The 21,897-nt window shown below is 34.0% G+C and overlaps 1 protein-coding gene across 1 annotated transcript in view; it reads left to right on the top strand.

Moving 5' to 3' along the window:
- The window catches only part of LOC129961596 (uncharacterized), a 79,474-nt gene extending 61,625 nt beyond the window's left edge, over window positions 1–17,849 (top strand). The window contains exon 2 of the mRNA XM_056075100.1: window positions 14,888–17,849. Within this exon, the coding sequence (XP_055931075.1) occupies window positions 14,922–17,258 (2,337 nt within the window). The 5' untranslated portion in view covers window positions 14,888–14,921 and the 3' untranslated portion in view covers window positions 17,259–17,849. The remainder of the gene's footprint in view (window positions 1–14,887) is intronic.
- The last annotated feature ends 4,048 nt before the right edge of the window (window positions 17,850–21,897 follow it).

Genomic DNA, 21,897 nt, shown 5'->3' with positions numbered 1-21,897 from the left:
TCTGTCTTGCAAAGGAACGATTGATAGTTTTGACTATAATTGACAATAGTCACGTCTATTTGATTGATAAGAGTATTATGAGTTATGAAATTATTTGTAAACTGTAAGTAAGTGTTTAGAAATAAACTAATGGAATTTTGCTCATATTTAAATTTTTTCTAAAACAGCTGCCGAAAATCCATCATTATTTTAGCTCATATGACTATGCACATATTTATAGGAGAACGGCTTTTAATGTATTATTTTTGATGTCATATGATGTTTTTAATTCGTATAAATTTTCACTGGTTCATCTCATTCATTGCCTAGAGATATAGCCGTCCAAATTTATTAATTTCTAATAATATTTCTCTGTGAACTCAGAGTTAAATTACGTTTTCTGAGCTTGTAACTAATTCATAAGCGATTAGTAACGTATTGAGTATAACTTCTGACACAAAATATGAACTATCTTCTAATAGAGTGGTGATCCGCTGCCTTACAATGAAATATTGTTCATTCTCGGATTCTGTAACCCTCGACGCTTTTGCGCATGCGTCAGGAGACATTTATTACGTCAAAAAAGGGGTGAGAGGAACGATGGAAGGAGATGTTTAAATTTAGCAATAGGGTTAACTCGGATTATTTGCGGAATTAGAAGACGCAATAAACACTCATCTTCTTTGTGTACAACTTCTAAGCGAAATGATCCTGAAAAAACAGTATCTTGTAATAGATGCTTGTGGTACCGTTACTGATTGTATCTGATTATCCATGATAACTGATATGGAATTTTAAATAACCATATATGTTTATGGTTAATTATGACTTGTGAAATTTAAGAAAAAGGTATTAAGAGTTCGAATCTTGTTCGAACCCCCCCCCCCGGGCGGAAAAAAATCTAGTAAAGTAAAAAAGTATTTAATGACATCAACATCTGCTGGTAATATATAGACGAAGCTATAAAACATTAGACATACTCGCGTATTTCAGATTCCATCTCCTTGATTTTTTCCCACATGCTTGTCATGCGTCACTGCACAACACAAACACCTGTTGTGCTGTCTCTGCAAAGGGGGAGGCGTTTGTGTGGAAAATTCAAGGCCGGATAGGTGTCGGCTAGGGGTGGACCCCATAACGCCAGGGTCGAGTAGAAGGTGGAACGAAGAGAGTGACTCACGCGTTGCAAGAAACAATCACACCGTCCTACTGATAAGCACAGGGGGGAGGGGAACCACTGATGATAGTTTGTCACGAACAGTTAAATAAACCGTTCAATCTTTATTTTTATCAGTATGAAATTCAGGGTGATTCATACCTGTTCTAAAGCTCACTGAACTACAGATGCCAAAATACTACTGTTATACTACTTATACTGTTAGTGAAGATGTATTTGTTTATCTGCTAAAGTGAGTTTTAAAATTTTTTTGTATTGCAGTTCTAGGAAATTTGCAGGCGAGTGAAATTCCTTTCTGTCTAACGTATGCTTAACAATGACAAAATAGAATTAAGTTCTTTTTATTTCAATAATGTTTAGGCATGTGGCTAAGTTCAGGGCGAACTTTTTGAAAAATGCTCTAAAATAATTATATATTGTCTAGATATTATTGTAAAAAAAAAGTATGAAAACCAAACTATTCAAGTTAAATAGCAAAAGTTTTTTTTAAAAAAATGGAGAAAAAAGGGTGATTTATGGGATAAAAAGAAAGTATAAAACAAAAATCTTTCGGTTTAGAGATTCATTAAATGATTTGTTTATAATTTTACAGATAACGTAAGGAATATATTACCTAGTTCTTGAATCAGTTGTATTTCTATTCGTTCTTTAAATAATGGGGTTCAATCGATAAGTTACACGATTTTTTTTTTTTTTTTTCTGATTGTGAAGTATTAAAACAACTATAGAATATTCCTAAACTTAATCTCTAGTTCCTAAACTAGAGACTATCCGTTAAGATCTTATCCGAAATTACATTATAATCACGTCGAGATATATTATCCGAAATTTGAACAAAAAATGCATTAAACTTTAATTCGAGTTTTTTAATAAGAAAGTTCTACCAAAAATAAGAATTTGAGAAAATACCTTTTAAAAATGCAAAACAGCATTAAAACGTATATAAAAAAAGTCCAAAAAAAGAGACTTGGAAACAAAATTCAAGGAACTGTTCGTATATTATTAAATAAAACACTTTCATATTACAGCAGAAAATTGACTTTTTAACTTTCGACCTTTAAATAGACTTTTTTTACGACTTTAATAAAATGGATTTTAATCGACTTATTAAAAATGTAGTCTCAAACGGTTTTTGGTTCCATGAATATAAATAATTTAAGATATTATTTTTCCTTTGAGTAGCGCCAAAGAATACTTTAGCAAGGGATATTATCAAAATGTCTTTCAAATAATTGCCTTCTAGGATCGCAGAAATGCTCCGGATGCACCTTTCATCGAAAAATAAAAAGTTTGAATTGCAATCTATTGTCTAAGCATTGTAAATTAGTTAATATAATCGCACTCCTGAACCATTGTGTTTTTGAGTTATCACTTTTAAAAGCAGATAATCAACCCGCTGACTAGTTTGTCTCAAAATTTAATGGATAAACATTTTAAACACTAAAACTGTATATCATTTTTTTTCCCCCTCTCTGGCTTTTTTTTTTTTTTTGTAGCTATCGTGTTTACTTGGAACTGGGGCAAACTTCCTAATAATGAACTCGCTTCAAAATATGATAAAAATCTTCATATTTGTTGTGAGACTGCATACCAAATTTCATCTTTCTAGCTTACAGCGTTCTTGACTTTGCCTGTCTCACCTAGTTTGAAAACATGACATAATTTTTTGAAAATGTGGCTCTCGGACTCACTGAGATATGAAACATGGAGATTGGTCAATATTTGAAATCAAACCCTTCTTTTTTTAGATTAATTTCTTTTTCTAAATTTGTTGATAATCTGAGTACTAATTACAATTCTTGGATAATTACAATATTTTCTTTTTATATACGTCATGTAAGAGAATATAAAAATCTGTTTTGATAAGTATTAGTAATCGTAATTCGTAATATATTTGCAATAATTTTTACGGAAAAATATTTTTTTTAATATATCTCCAAATAATAAATAATAAATCTAATCTTCAAATAATAAATCTTCAAACTAAGCAAAAAAGTAAAAGGGAGAAGTTTTAAAGTTATTTACTAAAAATGATTTCCAATTATATTCGCTTCAGTTTCATACAAACGCTTAATTTATATATATATATAAACGCAAGAAAGAAAAACATCAGATATATATTCCAATGCCCTCTTGCCTCATTATCATGCTTAAATCATCAATGTTTGCGAATATAATTTTGAGTAAATGAGAAGGGCTTGAAAAAAAAAGAAACTTTCTTTTTTGTTTACTGTTATTTAATTTATACCTTATACAGGTTATATAACTTTTTTCTGGATTTATGGAGTGTTATTAACGGTCTTTAAGTTACCTTAACTGTCATTTTTTTCGGAATGATAGTCCGCTTACGTCGCCCATCCAGATAATTTTATCATCCTTAACTTTCCAGCCTGTTCTTAATCGTGTGAAAATATTCTCCTTGAACTCGAGAAAAGGGGTGGGGCAGCAGCAGAATCTCAGACGATCGATAAACGAGCGCCTTGTTCCATTCCTTTTTTTTCATTTGGAAGACCACCCACAGTAATTAGTCCCAAACTTTTTCTGCCTCTCCTCAAGGAAATAAGAGTTGGTAAAAAGATACAAAATTAGCCGCCGTTTAATTGAGTGCGAAAAACGGCTTGGGGCGCTCACTTGAGTTTTTCCATCTCATCGACGTCCCGCAGTTTCTGTCGGCACCGTTTGACAGAACGCTGCATGCACCCATCCATCCCCTACTCCACTTTCCTTCAACTTTGGGAATGTCTTGGAAAATCGTAGCAATGTTTTTAATTGGTGAAGAATTATGACCTCAAGAATGTTCTTCCATAATATTCCCGCGGTCTTTTATAATCTTGATAATGAGTGTTCTTTAATTTCTAATTGTCATTTTGGGATCTGTAGTGGTTGCTGCACCCCTACCAGGAGTGTATTCTTCGACTCTTTTTATGTACTTGAGAATGTAGATTTTAAGAAATTTATATTATATTGAAATGTGAGAAAAAGTACTTGAAAGGATTTCTACCATTTTTTAAATGTAAAGGAGGCATTTCAAAACAAATAAACTCTGCAGGGGGTACCATTAGAGCAAGAATTTCTTGATTGCAAGCTAGAGGACATTGTTAGGCCTGGAGTAAGTTAAGCAACATGACTTAATGAAAATTAAAGGTACAGCATAAATAGGATATTTCGCAAGAAGTATGTCCCTGAAAGGTCCTCTCATTTTAAGATTAAATAACATTGCAGTGAGTATTTTGAGTACCTTAAAAATGTGATGCAAAGGTTTCAAATGATGCCAGTAGGTATCGTAGCGCGGAATCCGAGGAAAAGGTTATAAATTATCGGAGCAATCGTTTCAGTCACATCACAATGAGCTCAAAATACCAGCACAAAGATCCAGCACAATCTCTTCTTCCCGCCACAAAGATATTATATACAAAGACTAAAAATTTTAGTCAACTTCTGTAGTCTGCTGATGGAAGTGGACGTATATGCCTAAGATATCAAAATTTCAGTTCCGTCCAATATGGAAGGATTGTTTCGGTTAGTAAGTAGTACTGCGAATACGAAAGTCTGTTCATATTTGTTGCAGTTACTGTGGACTAATTCATATCGTTGACCATATTCACGATGTATTCGTCAAGAATGAACGGATTACTGTGTAATTTGACGTATCCATACTTGCCGTAAATATGGAATAACTGAGATAAGTAACTATATTCTCAATGTATTCGCCGAGACGGGAACGATAGGGTGGTTAATACGAAATGGAAGTCGATCTTCTATTAACCTCAAAGTGACGGGCCGATTTTGTAACATTTGTAATATGTCGAACAGCAGATTACCTTTTAGTAATGATGGTTTGTTGCAAAATATGCTTCAGAGTTCTCTTTTAGCAGTAGTTTCTTTATCTATCGGTAGCATTTGCCTTTATGTTTAAACTTCTGTGTCAGATTTTTAGGCTTTCAAAATGAACATACCGTTGATTTTATTCTTTTATCGATCGATTGTTGTCGAGTTATTCAATTTTGAAATGAAGATGTCTTTTTTATAGATCACTTTTGTAGAATGGAATTTTGTAGCGTGAAGTGTTGATGGAAGACTGTTCACGATAAATCGTTTGTACTTTGAGGGATGGGATGGAATTGCACGGGTATACTCAATGCATGATTGTTACCTACTTTTAATATTGGTCCGCTTTTGTTAGGCGAAGCATCCTTTATAATAAAATTAATTTCTCACATTCCTATTAATGCTGATTATCTTGCTTTCTTTTGTGGCCATTTCTTAAACAGATGTAGCCAACATTCAGCTTTTCTTTAAGAAAAGAAACGCTTCCAGAAAACGCAAATGGCTAACTGGGATTTTATTTTTGGAATGTACTATTAGATTGACATTCATCGCCATTTGAATAATCCGGCACTTAATAGGAATTTCATTCATCTTAATATAGTTTTTTAGTCTTAATATAGTATTTTGTAATTTAATTTTAATGAAAACTGGCACCGAATCGTTTTTATTTAATGCTTAGAACTATTATCATTTTCCATAATTTTACCCGGACGAAGGAAATACAAAATGATAATAACAGAACAAATCTTGTAATTTATTAGAACAATTATGCGCTCAAATTAGAGACCAGTTTTGAATTTTTTCAATATTAATATGCATTTATACTTACAAGGAAAATCCATTGAAAAATTACCATAGTTTTTATTCTGTAGGCATTAATATGAAATCAGCTGAAGAAACTTGATAAAATTTTCGTTCCATTGATATCATTTGTTACTTCTAAATGCAGTGGCATAGCCAGGGTAAATTGCGTTCGGGATGTAAAAGAATTTCTTCATTCGTAACTTGTGTCCCGATTTGATGAAACCTGGTACACGTGATTATTTTACCGACTTTCTATTTCAATTTTTCCCAGGTCAGTGCGCCACTGATTCCATGCTACATTTCTGTTTGAACGTAGGTGTAAAAAATTGTGAATCCTAACTATTGTTTATTTGCATTTGGGTGTCAAGTATTCACACATGGCGTCGGATTCTGTAGGATTTTTCAAAACTCGTATGCAGAAGCGATTTTAGATAGCCATTATAATTTGAAATATTTCATTAACTTTACAAATAAGCATATACCTGTAACGAAAGCTCTTTATGATTAACTTGCTGATCTTGTATTGTTTTCCTACTCTTTCTTTAGACTTGATGGACAAATATTTTCTTTTTTGTATAGAGTTATAATCTTTTATCATTCAAAAATACTTAAAATGCTTTACACATCGTATTCACCTGTTAAATTCTTTAAAAGACGCCATAACAGTGTTGATTAACAACCGAAATTAATAACAGTTTCAGTAAAGATATGTCAATATTGTTTAAATAAAAGTTATATGCGTTTTAAACCTGAAATATGCATTCAACCCAATTCTTTCTTTTCTTCCTCAAATAATAGTATTCCCTTAGAATATAATCTTCCTAGTCCATTCTTCACAGCTCGATTTAACCCAGAGAAGAATGCTCGCGCAGAATAATCCTTTGCCAAAAGATCATTGTATAATTTTAGTGCGAAACTAATACCACCTCGACAAATACTTATTCAAACCGTACTCTTCATCAACAACCGTGTCACAATTTATCGCCCGTTGATAGAAATAAGCGATAAACTGCCCATCATGCAACACAGCATGCTTACATAAAATAATTCCATTATACCTCAATTTCCTGCCTCATTTTTGTTTTGTCCAAGGTCCTCCAGCTTTCAGGGTCCCATCAGGGAAATGGATCCCTCTAAATCCCGAATCGACAAAAGCCGGCTGTTTTTTTCCAAAAGGAACTTCCTGGGCAAAGAGGATGGCGTGTGGGCCTCGGCGGGCAAGGTCACTGGCTCCAGCAGGTGACGCTGGCTGGTTAGCGCTGACCTATTGATTACCGTGGATGGTGTGACGGAAAAAATAGCATTTTTGTTTTGCTGGTGTAACCTTATTTGCTTGTTGTGACGCACAGCAGGCGGCGAGAGAGAGGGCAATGGGTCGTTTAGCAGCCAGTTGTTTCTTTTTATAACATTTTGTGCTTTTTTCCCCCCATTCTCTTCTTTTCTTTTGAAAAAAAAAGTTTTTTTACTTGGAAATCGATGACTCATTGAAACACATCAGTGGGTTTTGTCAACTTACGGACCAGAAGAGGTTTTGCGTGCCTCTGATTAATGTCCTGAAGTGTGCATGCAGCTGGACAGTCTGTATTTAACACTTCCAACATGAGTTTTTTGCTAATCGTCGATTACAAGTAAGCTAAATATGCTTTACTATGTCAGTGAAGTAGTTCAGACTTTATTGAATGATCAGTATAGCTGGACAACTTAATTTTTTTCACTTGTTGTTATTTTGATTGTGCCAAAATGTTGTATACGACTCATATTGCTATTTTTGATATGTTTGCTACAAAGTTAAAAAAAAAATACTATACATACCATATACAAATCTTTGATATCTAACGTTGAATGAAGTTGAAAGAAAGATACAATAAAGATACTTTTCGAATTTATTTGTATATTTGAATTTTTGCAAATCAATGGTTTCAATGCAACTTGAAGCTTTGGTTTCAAATCCCGCAGTCTTTAAAAAATTAGAAATGCCAACTTTATTTAAAGTCTTGCAATGCATTAATTAAAAACAGAAATATGCTAAAATAATGTAAAGTTACGTTTTCGAATTTTATTATATATTCACCCCCCGTGCTTTCTAATTATTGTTATTTAATGTTAACATTCTTGTACTCGAAGATACAAAATAAAAAAACGTTGCAGTGATGAAATTTCCACTTCTATATTTAGATGAATCCCCATGTTTTAAGCAACCTTCAATCCGAAAACATATTTTAGAAATTATTTCTCTCTGTTTGTGAATATAGCTTTAAAACGCTTTGAGCTAGAACCAAACCTTTATACCAAATCGCTTTATACTAAATTGATAAATTTCTCTCAGAATTTAGTCAAAATCGAGTCTGTGGAAGTTTCTTTGTATGAAAGCATGAGAACACAACTAAAATATATAAAAAGCTAATCGAGAAAACTTTAGTCATCAAAATTATAAGATCCTTATCATATTTTGAAATAATTCTGTCAAAGGGTTAACTGTCTGTCGCTGTGCACATTCGCATGCGATAGACAACTCAACTACTGAGATAAATGATAGCATTTAGCAATGTAAATTGTTCTGTGCCACATTTTGGTTTTAATCAGTCGAAAAGAGGTTTGGTTTGGTTATATTAACGTCCCGTTTGAAGCAACATTAGGGCTATTTTGGGACGAACCTCGTCATTTTGAACCGCGGCATGGTCCGTCCCAAAATAGCCCTAGTGTTGCTTTCAAACGGGACGTTGATATAAGTAAACTAAACTAAACCCTTTCGGCAATTTAAAAATATCAGCGGGACATAAATGTTCCAGTGAGGCCCAAAGGGTTAAGAATCAGCGGAAGGAGTTTTTCCGAAATTTTCTCTCTCTCTAATAAATGTGTCATCCCCCCTCCCCCTTGTATAAAATTCGTTGAAATTAACAAGATCACGAGGGCTACGTGTGTTTAGAATTTTATTTTCAAAGTTCTGCTTATGAACGTTTCATACTTCGGAAATAACAAAGAAAACCAATTATGCATTTTGGGTGTTTTTATTTTTTGATTATTTGGAACCTAAATTTGATGAGTAACACTTTTAACAAATCAATTTAATTGATCTACGTCGTTTCATTTTTTGAATTCTTGCGACGCAGGCACAAACAGATAGTCAATTCGTAGAGGGATTTGGCTCTCAAATCATTTTGAGGACTGACCATCCATCGTAATCAGTGTTTAATGAATTGAACTATCGTAGGGATTTAAATCAACGAACTGGACTTTGTTGCTAAAACTATGTACGAAATTTTATCTAACATTTTACTCTGTCGTAATTATCGTGTTCCACTGACAGCTGAACAGACAAACTATTAATTTAACTATTGTAATATTTTATATACTTCGAAATACGAGAAAGTAAAAGAAAATTGTAAAAGAGAACAATTAACAAAATTCTGTTTACCTCCCTTACTTTCGCTTTTAAATATACATCATTGTATTTATATACATGTGTTACCGTAAAAGTATGAAATTCGTTATTTTATAGAATACCTAGTTATTCCATGAAATAACTGATCGTGTCCGTTAAAGTGTAAAACTCTCTTGTATTTCATGGTTTAACTAGTTATTTCATAGAATAACGATCTGCAGCCCGTTAAAGTGCAAAATAATCTATATCGTATATCTCGCACGACAAATACATTTACCTTCCACCCCTACTGCATTTATGAACTACAGCTCAAAGTTTAGGTACTGGTCAGGGATTTAAAAAATATTCGTGTAAAACCCAGTGTGTCAACAAAAAAATGTTTTTGTTTTAGAAACAATGTTCCTTGTAATTCCAAGTGTCATTTTAGTAATCCTTGTTGTACCAAATGATTTTATGGTACGTTTCCATAAATACCATTTATAAGCTGCATAAATTAGATAAATTGCTTCTTTTTCATTTTAATTGTCTATCATTAGTTTAATTTCATTTTAGATAAATTGTTTATTTTACACTTTAACTGTCTCTCATTAGTTAATTAATAGAATACCTAGTTATTTCATGGAATAACTAGTTAGAGTGTCAAATTAATAATATATTACACATTTTAACGGACACGATCAGTTATTTCATGGAATAACTAGGTATTCTATGAAATAACTGCATTATATATTTTAACGGTAACACATGCAATACTTGTATCCTATAGAGAGGGTTATGAAAGTGTGTGTATATCATTTTTTTTCAAATACCCAAACATTTCTTTTCATCTAATTTATAAGTTTTTAGATGAAGATTATATTTCTTTTTAAATTGTTGCCTCGCTGTAAAATTAATTTTTTTTTATTGTTTGGCAAATTGGCTATAAAATATTTTTGTTAAAATTCCAGTATTTTTCAAGAAAAGTTCTATTGAAACAGTATCTCAATTATTGAAATTTAAGTTTATTAATTTTATTCGTTTCATTGTTTTATTATTCACACATATGTATTAAATTAACCATTAATATGCATAAAAAATCCCGGCAAGGTAACATCATTAACGTATTAAGTATCGATCAAATGCAAAGGCTTATTGTCCGAATGGTAATTCGGCTTTCAATATAAAGTATTTGAAACAGTTTTCTTGGGAATTAATTGGGTCTTTGAGTCTAATTAGATAGTCTAATTAAAACGGTGCATTGTCTGGAATGTATTATTATTATTCTTTTCTGACCTCAAAAAAAATCCTTTATTTCATTGCCAAAAAAAAGTTACATTGTCAAAAAAAAAAAAAAAAAGAATTGAAAAGATTGTGAAAAACATGTTTACTGCTAAAACTGGAACATGTGATGCTATATTCACTATCCCTTTTTATGTCCTTCCATAATAACTTTCTTGCCTGGTATTTCCGTAAACAATCGTTTTAAATCTCCTTCTTATAGAAATACATATTCAGAGACACCCTAGCTTTTGAAGGAAGTCTTATTAAAACAGCATCGGCTTTCTTCCTCAATGGAAGGTTTACAATCGGACCGTTTTCTCCCTCTAAAATATTTATCCGACCTTAATGTGCGCCGTGCGTGAACTTACCGTCTGTGTTTAACCTACATTAAACGCCTCCCGCTTTTGTGTGCCTTCGTTTAGTTACGTGGCCTTTTTGGATCGTTATTCAATAGCTTTCGTTAACAACCCCGCCTTCTCATTTCTAACTGATCGGAACCAATCAAGTACCGTGGAACAACCCATTTTGGAAAGAGAACACTTGCATCATTTTTACTTTGTGTTCTTTTGTTTCAATTTGTTTTGTATGCCATTTTTTCCAGTGTTTTTCAGTTGCCACGAAACCTCTTAACGTCCTTTATGGATTCACGAGTTTCAAAATAAAAAATAATTTGCTTATCGCTACGCTGAATTAAGAATATTCATAAAAATGCGTGTAAAACTTAAAATTTTTGGTAATAGAAAAATCCGTATAAAGGATTAAAACATAGAAAGCCCCCCCCCCCCTTACCATATAAGACAAGAAACTGTAATCGTCCAAAAAAAAAAAAAAAAATGAACTCGAAATTTTGATCACCTTCACATTTCAGACCTCTCCAAGTCCGAAAACACACTTTTGGAAATATCTTTCTCTATGAACACAATTCATAAATGCTTTGAGCTAAACGTATGAAATTTGGTATGTAATATTTTCACCAAAATTTGAAGTTTCAATCAAATTTTGGACGAAAACTTTACATGAAAATTTGTAAATTTATTCCAGCACAAATGGATACTATAATTATAAAACAAAGAGTTGGGTTTATAAAATTTAGAACACATTTTAGCATCTGAAGTGTTTGAGTATCAAATTTTAAACCAATTATGTCAAGGGACCATTTATCGGTCTACACATATACGTACATATAAACTCAGAAGAGGAAGGAATTTGCATGTTTTTGCACTCGTATATCTATCTGTATGAGATTTAGGACAAAACTCCTTCATTGGCAAAGCTGTATGCTTGATCGTCTATGTGCAAGTGAAAAATAACTGGCTCACTGATAAACGAAATTTGGCTCATCTTACTTCTGTATCCTTTTAGGACTTTGATAAAATTTGGGCTAGTTTTATCTTTTGATAGACAACCTGTGGCTTGTCTATTCCTGTTAAAACGAACTCAAAACGTATTTTGCTGCTCTCACTGTAACATAATTATAGATCTAATTTTACCCTTGTAAAATCGGTGTGTCAAAATTTATATTTGATTCTCTTCGTTATACACTAAACTTGTCATATTATAGCAACATACGAAAAAGACAATTCAAGTATATTCTGCTAATTTGCAATATTCTCCTTTTGATCTTAAAGTTTCAAAATAAATTTCTTCTCATTTTGTAATAGTCTTTGGCCAATTAAAAACGAGTTTTTAAAACTAAATGCATTATTTCTCGTGAACTTACTTGCATTGTATGAAAAGACAGTTTTGTATTTAAAATTGTACAAAATGGTTCCACTTCTATATTTTCCTATTTGTTCCAATGCAATCGCTCGGTAAGTGGCCAAATGCTTAAAGAAGACAATACTTTCTTTTTACGTCTATTAATCCGCGAATTTGTGTGATCACCTTAACCTGGGCCATCAAGAAATGCCTCTCTTGTTGTTCGGAATGAACATTGTATTACTACAATCGGGCTCTTTAATATGCGGAAGGCTGTATTTTATGACACTGGCCTTTCCGAATCGCATTGTTGCGTGTGTCTTTGTCTCAAGCGAAGGGGACACGACCTCTTTTATACCCTCCTCTATCGAGCCATTGGACGTCAGCTGAGATTAAAGACGTTTCCGAAAGCATTACCTTATTATTCCCGAATCGGTTTCGATTTGTTTTTTCTTGGGATGTGCTGAATTTTGAAGCTGAAGGTTTCGCTGACTTTTGTTTTTAGCAATTTGTGTCTCCATCATTGTTATATCGACTGTTATACTTGCTGCGAAGTTCGTGGAAAAATGGAGGCTTTTATATATTTAAATTTTTGGAACCCCTCTAATACTGCTGATGTACTGAAATAATTTGACAATAACACAAGTTTGATTAAAACATGAATGCACAGCAAGAAATCTTTAAATCGTTTTGCGAGTAACCAACTTATAAAATAGATAGTATTTTTGAATTGTAGAGGGGGGGGGGGAGAATGATTTTTTCTAACTTCAATGGATTTGTTCTCTAAACCTTTTTCTATTTATATCAAGTGAACGCAATAATCATTATTTCCAGCCGCCTAATATTCGTTAATTTTATTCAGTCGTTCTATCGACTATTGATTTATTTAATATATATTTAATATTATGAGCAAGATGTTCTTCAAAAGAACTTTGAGGATTATTGTTCAGTCCTCACTTCTGTAAGATTGCAAACTTTTAGTTGACACCAGAAACTAGATATTACCCCGTTTTATTTATACATTTATTTATTGTAAGTTCTATTTGCAAAAATATTCCTATACTTAAACTTCTTCCTAAAATCTAATTAAGCCTACAACCAGGGGCTTTCTAATTCAAATCACCGAAACATTGTTACTTTGCAGGTTGATAGATTGCACGCACTTCTGGTTTGCGGACATTTTGCGTGTCCCGCCTATATCGAACACATTCAATATGCCTATGCCTATTAGAAAACAGTTCCTGGTTTCCAAACATCCCACCTTCCCCAAAGCTGTGATGTAAGCAGTGCGCATCACTTGTTATATTCCAAAACAGCTTGCATCAACCGAGCAGTCCTTGAAGAAGCCTGTTTCGTGTGGGCAGACGGGCAGCAAACAAATCGATCCATTGTTAGAAAAGCCTTATCTCGCCTGTCAACGGGCAGCCTTTAATGTCCCAATTACGGGTCAGGAGGCTTTAAATTGAAAAAGCCAATAAAACAACCGATTCAAAGTCGAAAATGTTAACTCGAGTTTGATTTCGAGGTGGAGTCCTCCAAGGTTACTGGAGAATATGCGGACAGGTTTAGAGTAATGCTTTGAAGGTGATTGCTTCTTGAATTCAGAACAATGGTTTTAATTTGGGGGTATCCTGATCAATAGCCGGGTAATTGTTTGCTCACAAGAGCTTGGTTGTAACATCGTTAGTTTTCTTTCTATTAATGAAAAGGACCATTTGATAAAATAATTATCTCAGTTCTTTGTTTTATAAAGATATCCTGAAGTGATGAAATTGAAGTTAAACTGGTTTCCAACTAAATAATTTATATTATATGAATAGCTATTTATACGTATGTTTTACTCGCGCGCATATTAAAATATTTTCTGAATTATTTCGGGATAGATTCTACGGAGGAAAATTCTATGAGAAGTAAATATTTTGTGTGAAATTTGATGAATGAGAAATCCGCCGGTACCTAACTGAATCCATCCCTCATTTCAAGAGTATTTTCTTGATAATTTCTGTTTTTTGCATTTCCTTAACGATCTCTTGTTCTACTGTACATAGTTTCTATTTTTCCTGTTTTTTAATATTTGTTATCAAGATTTTAGTCATGCTTCAAAATCACGTTATGCGGTTTTATTTTTAATTTTTTGTCTGTCCTATATTATGGTCTTTTCAAATATGAATACTCATATATTAAGTAAACATAAAGTAAGTTGCCATCTTCGAATTCATCTTCATTATTTTAAGTTACAATCTTGATTTTTTTTTATAAAGAAACTGAAAGCCATGAAATTGTATAATTGTAGTAGTAAAATGTCATGAAACTGTATTTTGCTGTATTTTATTTTTCCTAGAGTGATTACTTTTTTTTTATTGACTTAGAAATACGATTTCTTATTTATTCGGAAAATTGCCCGATTTATGCAAATACGATAAAACTATCTAAATCAACAATATTGGACTTAAGGTGGTTTTCCTCTGAGATTCAAATGTATTGCATAATACAGATTTCAAATGCAATTTCGTCATTGCAAGAAACTTGAACAAGTGTAGCGCACTACTTAATTTGTTAGCTGTGTACATTTTTGTTGTATAAATGATCATTATTCGACCGAGACTTTTATTATTTAGTAACTAGAGGCAATTAATTATCGAGTGAAATGTATAATAAAATTATAATTATTTAATAAATGCTTCCACAGTCTTAAAGTATTTGTATTGTGTGATTACATATGTGCACGATGATTTATTTTCTCATCTTTTTTTTCACAGATATGTGGCGGAAGGGTGACCACCTTGCTCTCCCATGAGCTCCTCCCTCCTCTTGCTGCCGCCGATACTCCTGTCTCCCATGTCCATGCCTGAAGCCGCTCCCTACTTGGCCGCCGTCCAATGGAGCCATGAGGGACGACCCCTGCGGGAGTTCGCTGCCAAGACCCCTCTTCCTCAACCTGCCAAGATCATCAAGGGGCAGCACCAGAATCTGGGTGTACCTAGCTTGCCCTCTCCTAATCTCTGTCAATTTGTGCTCGTCGCTTCAGCTGGAAAGCAGCTTAAAGTCATCGCTCAGTGCGTCAAGGTGAAAGATGGCCGGAGAATGGCACCCCTTGGACCTAGATTAGCCTTACCTCATGACTACGAGGGATGGTTTGAAATTCTTTCTGAAGAAGGTCGAGCGGTGCGATGCATAGAGAGCGTAGCAGAGTTAGCCAGGAGGAAACCGAGATCCTGCTTGGTTCGGGATAGCATCAAAGTAAACCTTCCTCGTCCAGATGACCTTGACAGTGTGTGGGAGAAGACAAGAGTGATATCACCCGGTGAGGTTCTTACAGTCGGTGATATCGTCAGTGGAATATCCAGGGGTAATCGTGGCAGTGGCAAGTATCTCGGATGCGTCACTTCTTTTGGAGATACTGTGTATTTACCTCTGGAGCTGAGAGGAAGGTTTAGCACCATCGCTGGGGAGGATAACATCTCTGGTGTCCATACGGTGAAGACGCTGATGACTAAGAGATTTCCTTTGATGGTGCGGTTAGTGCATGGCAAACCTCCTGTGGGCGTCAAACCTGGTTCACAATTTGTTAATGAAATGAGGTTGTATTCATTAATAGAGGAAGAATGCCTTGTAGCCATGCCACTATCAAAAGACTCTGGTGTTGTCCCTATTCCATCCAATGCACCCCTTAAAGTTTTGGCTCCTAAAAATTCGGAAACCTTAATGAAGATGCCAGAGCACGCAGCTCTCGTTAATAAGTGCCACAATCTTATGGTGGAGGTTACTGGATGTATACAGGTTTGCGATGTCCACTCTGTTCACGAAATTAAAAATGCACCACCTTCTCCTCAGTATGTTTATACTCGTCGCCAAGCTCCCAATTCCTATCGAACCGTACCTCTTGTTAAACGCAGTGCTTCTGACCCTCAAGGCACTAATCTTTCTGGAAGGGCTCATTTAGAAAGAGGAATGTCGACCCCAAACGATGCTTCGCTATCTCCTAATGAAGAATTTTCTGATTCTGATGACGTAAGATATGACGAGATAGATCAGATATATGACTATGTGAGAGGCTTCGCACCTTTGCCGGTAAATATCAAGAATGAGTTTTCAGCAAGTGAAGAACACAAGTCTCAAATCTTGCCACAAATATCTGATGGAAATAATAAGGCAGGTGAGCGTAAGCCGCCGGATCCTCCTCCCATTGAGACGATACCCGCGCGGAAGGCAAGCACGGGCACCGTTCGACATAGCCAAAACACACCGCAGAAGATTACTGTTAGCATTGTAAATCGAACCCCGTCTTTCAAGACCAAAGATATCTACTATCCGCATCGAAGTCAGAAATCTAAAAAGTCATCGGATGATCATATCTACGAAAAGATTGATAAGCGGAAAAACGGCTTAAAACTCGTGAAGGTGTTTGAAACACCGAATCGCAATGCTCCCCTGAGATCCAACAGTGCTAGCAAGGTCTTCCAAAATGGCAGTGCCAACTGCGACAGCAACAATAATACCAAGCTTCCTTACAAGAGACAAAGTCAGTTCCAACTTCACCTGAATCCTTCTCAGAATGTCTCCAACGGCAAGTCCCGGTTCTTGAAGAACAACAAGAACAACTCTCATGCTCACAAAGAGGTATCCGGGATCAACCGCAACAACAAATCGCAGAAAAGTTCGTGGGTGAACAGTGGAGTTAAAACCATCGCCACGTCTCCACTTTTCCACATAAGGTACAAATCCCTGACGGATTTGCTGATGGATACCAAGAAATCAAGTCCTGAATCCAGCAATACTTCATCCGGGAAAAAACCTTCCGGATCAGCTGGATCCAGTCTGTCTGTGTCTTCCAAAGACGATGTAGATGGCTTGGAAGACACTTCAGACATAGTTGAGGACATTCACCGAAACGGTAAAGTCTCCAGAAGATTGTCCAGACCTAAATCTTTGTCCAATCTGATTGGGGATGTGACGCCAAAGAAGCGATTGGACAATCATAACTATTATAATCTTGTTCAGAATGATCTCATAAAGCCACCAGAAATCAACTGTCCTAAATTCTATTCAATGCCTGATTCCTCAAGATATGCCAAGAACCATTATGGAAGCACGCACCACTCCAAAAAACTTGGAACTCTTTATTTATGAAAGACTTTTGTGCTAGGTTTAATATTAATAATTACAATGTTCGTGGCTGGTGCACGTTTTAGTTCAGAAGTGCGAAAATTGAACTGCTTTCTTTATTCTGTTTGTAAAAAAAAAATTTTTAACGCTTTTTGTTTCCGATCATGTATTATTAGCCAAGTTTTTACTACAAACGTGATGTTTTCTGGTGATAACTTGTATTTTTATAGATTTTTTTTACACCTTGTTTGAAGAGACATTGCGACTGTGCTTGCATCATTTTTTTTAGAATTGATTGATCTTTTCATTTTAGCCCCATTTTGTTTGGAATTCTTGTTCGAAGCTGTTTTCCGGTGTAGGCAAACAGCTCAAGATGTCCACAAAGGGAATTGTTTTTGTTTAATTATATTTCGAAGGGAACACACACACACACATTCACACAATCGAGTCATACTTTGAAAACGCTGTGATAATTTTTCACACTCAATCAACTTTTTTTTCCCCCTGTTTTTTTGTGTTCTCTTTCTAGACTAGTAAAAATGTTTAGTTCAAAATTCTTGTACTGATAAATCAATGGCTATCCTAATTTTATAATAAAATACATAATATATGCTAGTTGTGTTTCATCATTTTTGTTGGTTTCTTTCTTGCTTGTAATTTTAATATTTACACTTTTTAATTAACGCTGTTGCTTATGTATCTATTTTTAGTGAAATGAAACAGTTTGACTCACTCATGAAGATGAGATTTTAATCTAATTTAAATAAATCACACATTGTTAAACACTTTTTAAAAATATATTTTTTTGTAGATGTTGATTTCTAGGCGAAATAGCTGTTCATTGAAAATGTCGTATATATTTTCCACTAAAATCTATCGAAAACGCGTTTTGTTGTAAAATACTTTTACAAAAATTTTTCTACAACAAAATACCGTCGATTAATCATAATAACGTAACGCATTTAATCGATATAGTTCAGCTTGCTTGCTGTCTAATCCCCCAGTTTCTTTACTTGTCGGCCACTCCGACTCCTCTCACACACAACTTCAGACGAACCACACAAGTTCCTCACTGCAGCTTCAGAGTGCCCGTCTTTTATAGTTCCGGGAGGCGGGGCTAAAATCTTCAGACCAATCGGGGCGTATCTGAGTGTATCTTGGTTCCTACTGGATGGATCGGGAAACTTCTCGAACTTTCCAGTATGATCCATTTAGTCGCCAAATGGCCGCCAAGCTCTCAGGTCATTGACGCATAGGACAGATCTTACAACGGTTTTTCCCAGGATGACACTATTCGAGCCGGGTAGCAAAATTACAGATTTGTAACAATACATTTAGTTTTTCCTTAGCCAGGTTTAGTTTGCATAAAGCTTGCTTGTGTACGAGTTTTATTACTTCTAGGACGTTGACATTTTTAGAAAGGAGACAAAAACAACGCTATTAAATCATTTCCTCAAATTTTTCATATTAATTTCCTAGAACTGATATTGATTTTAATTATTGATTGAATACAATTATTGATATTTTATTTAAATTTTTAGTAAAACCAATTCTAGGAAGAAATCTATGAGAACTGTCCTCAAAAGTCTAGGAGCAACAGTGGTACCGTGCAAGTGTTATTTGAGTGTAAATGTTAAGAAAGAAAAAAGGATATGGTTACTCGAGGGTTTACAGGGATAAATTGAAAAAATATCATCGGAAAAGTTGCAAAATGGTGAAAGGGCGGAAACCCGATAAAATTGTTATTTTCTTTTCTTGCCTTGCACTTAAAAGTTGTACAAAATAAAACTGACTGTTTTTCTCTTCTTTATACATATAATTTCTAACTGTTTATTATAGTACTAGCCGCCTTTGGCGACCAGCCGGTTCGCCAATCTTAATGTTCGTTTAAATTTTAATAATTAAACATTTTATGCAATTCCTACTTTAATAGCTTCATCAAAATATTTTAAAACTTCAAATTTTGATTGTCATATAATTCATTCATAATATTATAAAGGCCTTCAGTCATAACGCAGTATGTATCTCTCTCATTTTCTGTTACCTCTCGTAGAATTTATGCTTTAAATTAAAGTGGAAAGAATTAATCTGCAATTAATATAATATTTTTTACTGAAACAAAGCATACAAAAAATATATAACTAACATAAATACAATTTAATTACAAAAGCATGCAACTAACTTAAAAATAATTTAAATCATCCGTTGATAATGGTTGTCATGTCAACAATCGGAACACAATGCGCATGCGTGAATTTTCAACGCCAGTTAAGTAACGCAAATGCGTGATTTTTTCTACGCCAGTTGGGGTAACGCTATGCGGATTAGAAATTTTTAATTTCCTTTATTCTGTGTTATTTTAATTCAAAAGTACTTCAGAATGAATCTGAAAGATGGATTCATTAACAATGTTAAATTTTAAATGCATCAAATATTAAGAAAATAAATAGAATCGTTTAAAATAATCGGCCGAAAACTGTTAACCCTAGCCTCATTACTGTTGGGAAAAAAAAAACTGAAGCCTTACTCATTTGGTGGTGGGAAAAATGGAAGATTTTTTTGGCGGGAAAGTTATTTTTTAATTAATAATTAAAATTCTAATTAAAAATTCAAAAGAAGGGACCCCAGGTGCACATTCCCGACCTCTAAGGTATACATGTACCAAATTTGGTAGCTGTAGGTCAAATGACCTGGCCTGTAGAGCGCCAACACGCACACACACACACACACACACACATTGAGCTTTATTTATAAGTATAGATTAGCTATTAAGTGTTTTGCTTCTTCATAAAATATTTTATCAAAATAGGTTTATAACTTCCAGTTACTCATTCCCTGCAAAATAGTCACAAATATGAAAAATCACTTCAATGTGCAAATCTAGATTCATAATCATCCCTGTCACTTTCATATACCTTTATATCCTGAATTCCAATAGATCATTGTGGATCGGCTTGTGTTCAAGACTGAAATCTTGTAAATGGCGATATTTTCAGGTGAATGTCATCATTCACGTAGTCTGGTGAGAATAACCAGATAATATCTGGTTGAATGTTACTTTAATATATCAAAATACAGGGTGTTCATTAATTATTGTCGGGGTTTCCGTACCTCATAACTTTCGAATAAAAAATATTACGCAAAAACCGAATACGTATTCGTAAATTACAACTCAAAGAATTTTATTAATGATATTAAAGTGTAAAGTTTGCACAATTTGCACTTTGTCGGTATTCAGCTGAAGGCGATTCTTTGAGTTGTACTTTACGAATACATAATTCTTTGAGTTGTAATTTACGTATTCATAATTCTTTGAGTTGTAATTTACGAATACATAATTCTTTGAGTTGTAATTTACGAATACATAATCGCCTTCAGCTGAATGCCGACAAAGTGCAAATTGTGCAAGCTTTACACTTTAATATCATTAATAAAATTCTTGGAGTTGTACTTTACGAATACGTAATCGGTTTTTGCGTAATATTTTTTATTCGAAAGTTATGAGGTACGGAAACCCCGACAATAATTAATGAACACCCTGTATATTAAATAACATTTAATCTAAATGAGCAGCTGAACCTAAAGAGAACAATATAAATCTAAATGAGAAAAAAATAATACCAATAATAAATTTATTCAATGATTAACGTAACACACTCTTACTATTGTAGCAGTTTAAACAACCAGCCGATTGGTCTTTCACCGACCGATTGGACATATGTAGACCCGGTAAGTTGATATTATCTCAGGATTTTGACTTTCTCTAATTTCGGTTTTTCATTATAATAACACTCGATTATTTTAGGACCACGGTAGCCTGATGGTATGATTTCGGCTTCGAAACCGGACTATCAACTTTGCAGGGAATATGCAGTCGGAAGTTATAGATTATTTTGATTAATTTGTTCTTTAATATTTTGAACATATAAATATTGCTAATCCATTTTATATTTGCTTTCATTTTTAAATTAAAAAAGGAAATTATTACTAGCCTCATACATTAAACCAATACATGCCGAAGCCTCTCCGTATATATTGTGGCTGGTGCACGTATGAAATCTATCGTAGCCACAAATTCCTTCATATCCAAACTGGGGGTACTGGAACAGATGATCTCTTTCTGATTCAGGTCTAAATTACGATATGTGGATGAGTGAAAGGAAATGTGTGAATGAAACCTGCATTCGAGGAAAGGGCGGTGACGCGTTCTCTTGGCCCTAGATGGCGCTATTGAAACAAAAGACGCTAAAACTCGGTTTAAAATCGCTGAATTCGTCAGTGGGCTTGTCGATGACAAGTGCCATAAGCAAGAACACAACAAACAATACGTACACACTATTTAATACAGTGATGAGATATTTCTTTTATTATATTCTCTTATCTTGAGGATAAATTCTGTTTAGTTGTTGTTGTTTTTTCCACATATGAACTGGACATTGGAGCCAATTCGCAAAATGTCTAAGTTAAATGTCAAATTATTTAAGATTTAAGTGCATGGTAATTTTCATTGTATTAAGACATCATCTTCATGTTTTTCTCTTGCAAGATTGACGTGGTGTAGCCATATATATGTTTTTATCTTATAAAACACAAACCAAACTTCCAATGCAAGGTGCAAAATAAATTCCAAAATCAAATTTTCAAAATAAATGCCTACATATAT

This window comes from Argiope bruennichi, chromosome 2 (genome assembly GCF_947563725.1).
Source record: "Argiope bruennichi chromosome 2, qqArgBrue1.1, whole genome shotgun sequence".
NCBI classification, from domain to species: Eukaryota; Metazoa; Arthropoda; class Arachnida; order Araneae; family Araneidae; genus Argiope; species Argiope bruennichi.
This window is presented reverse-complemented; position numbering and strand designations above follow the sequence as displayed.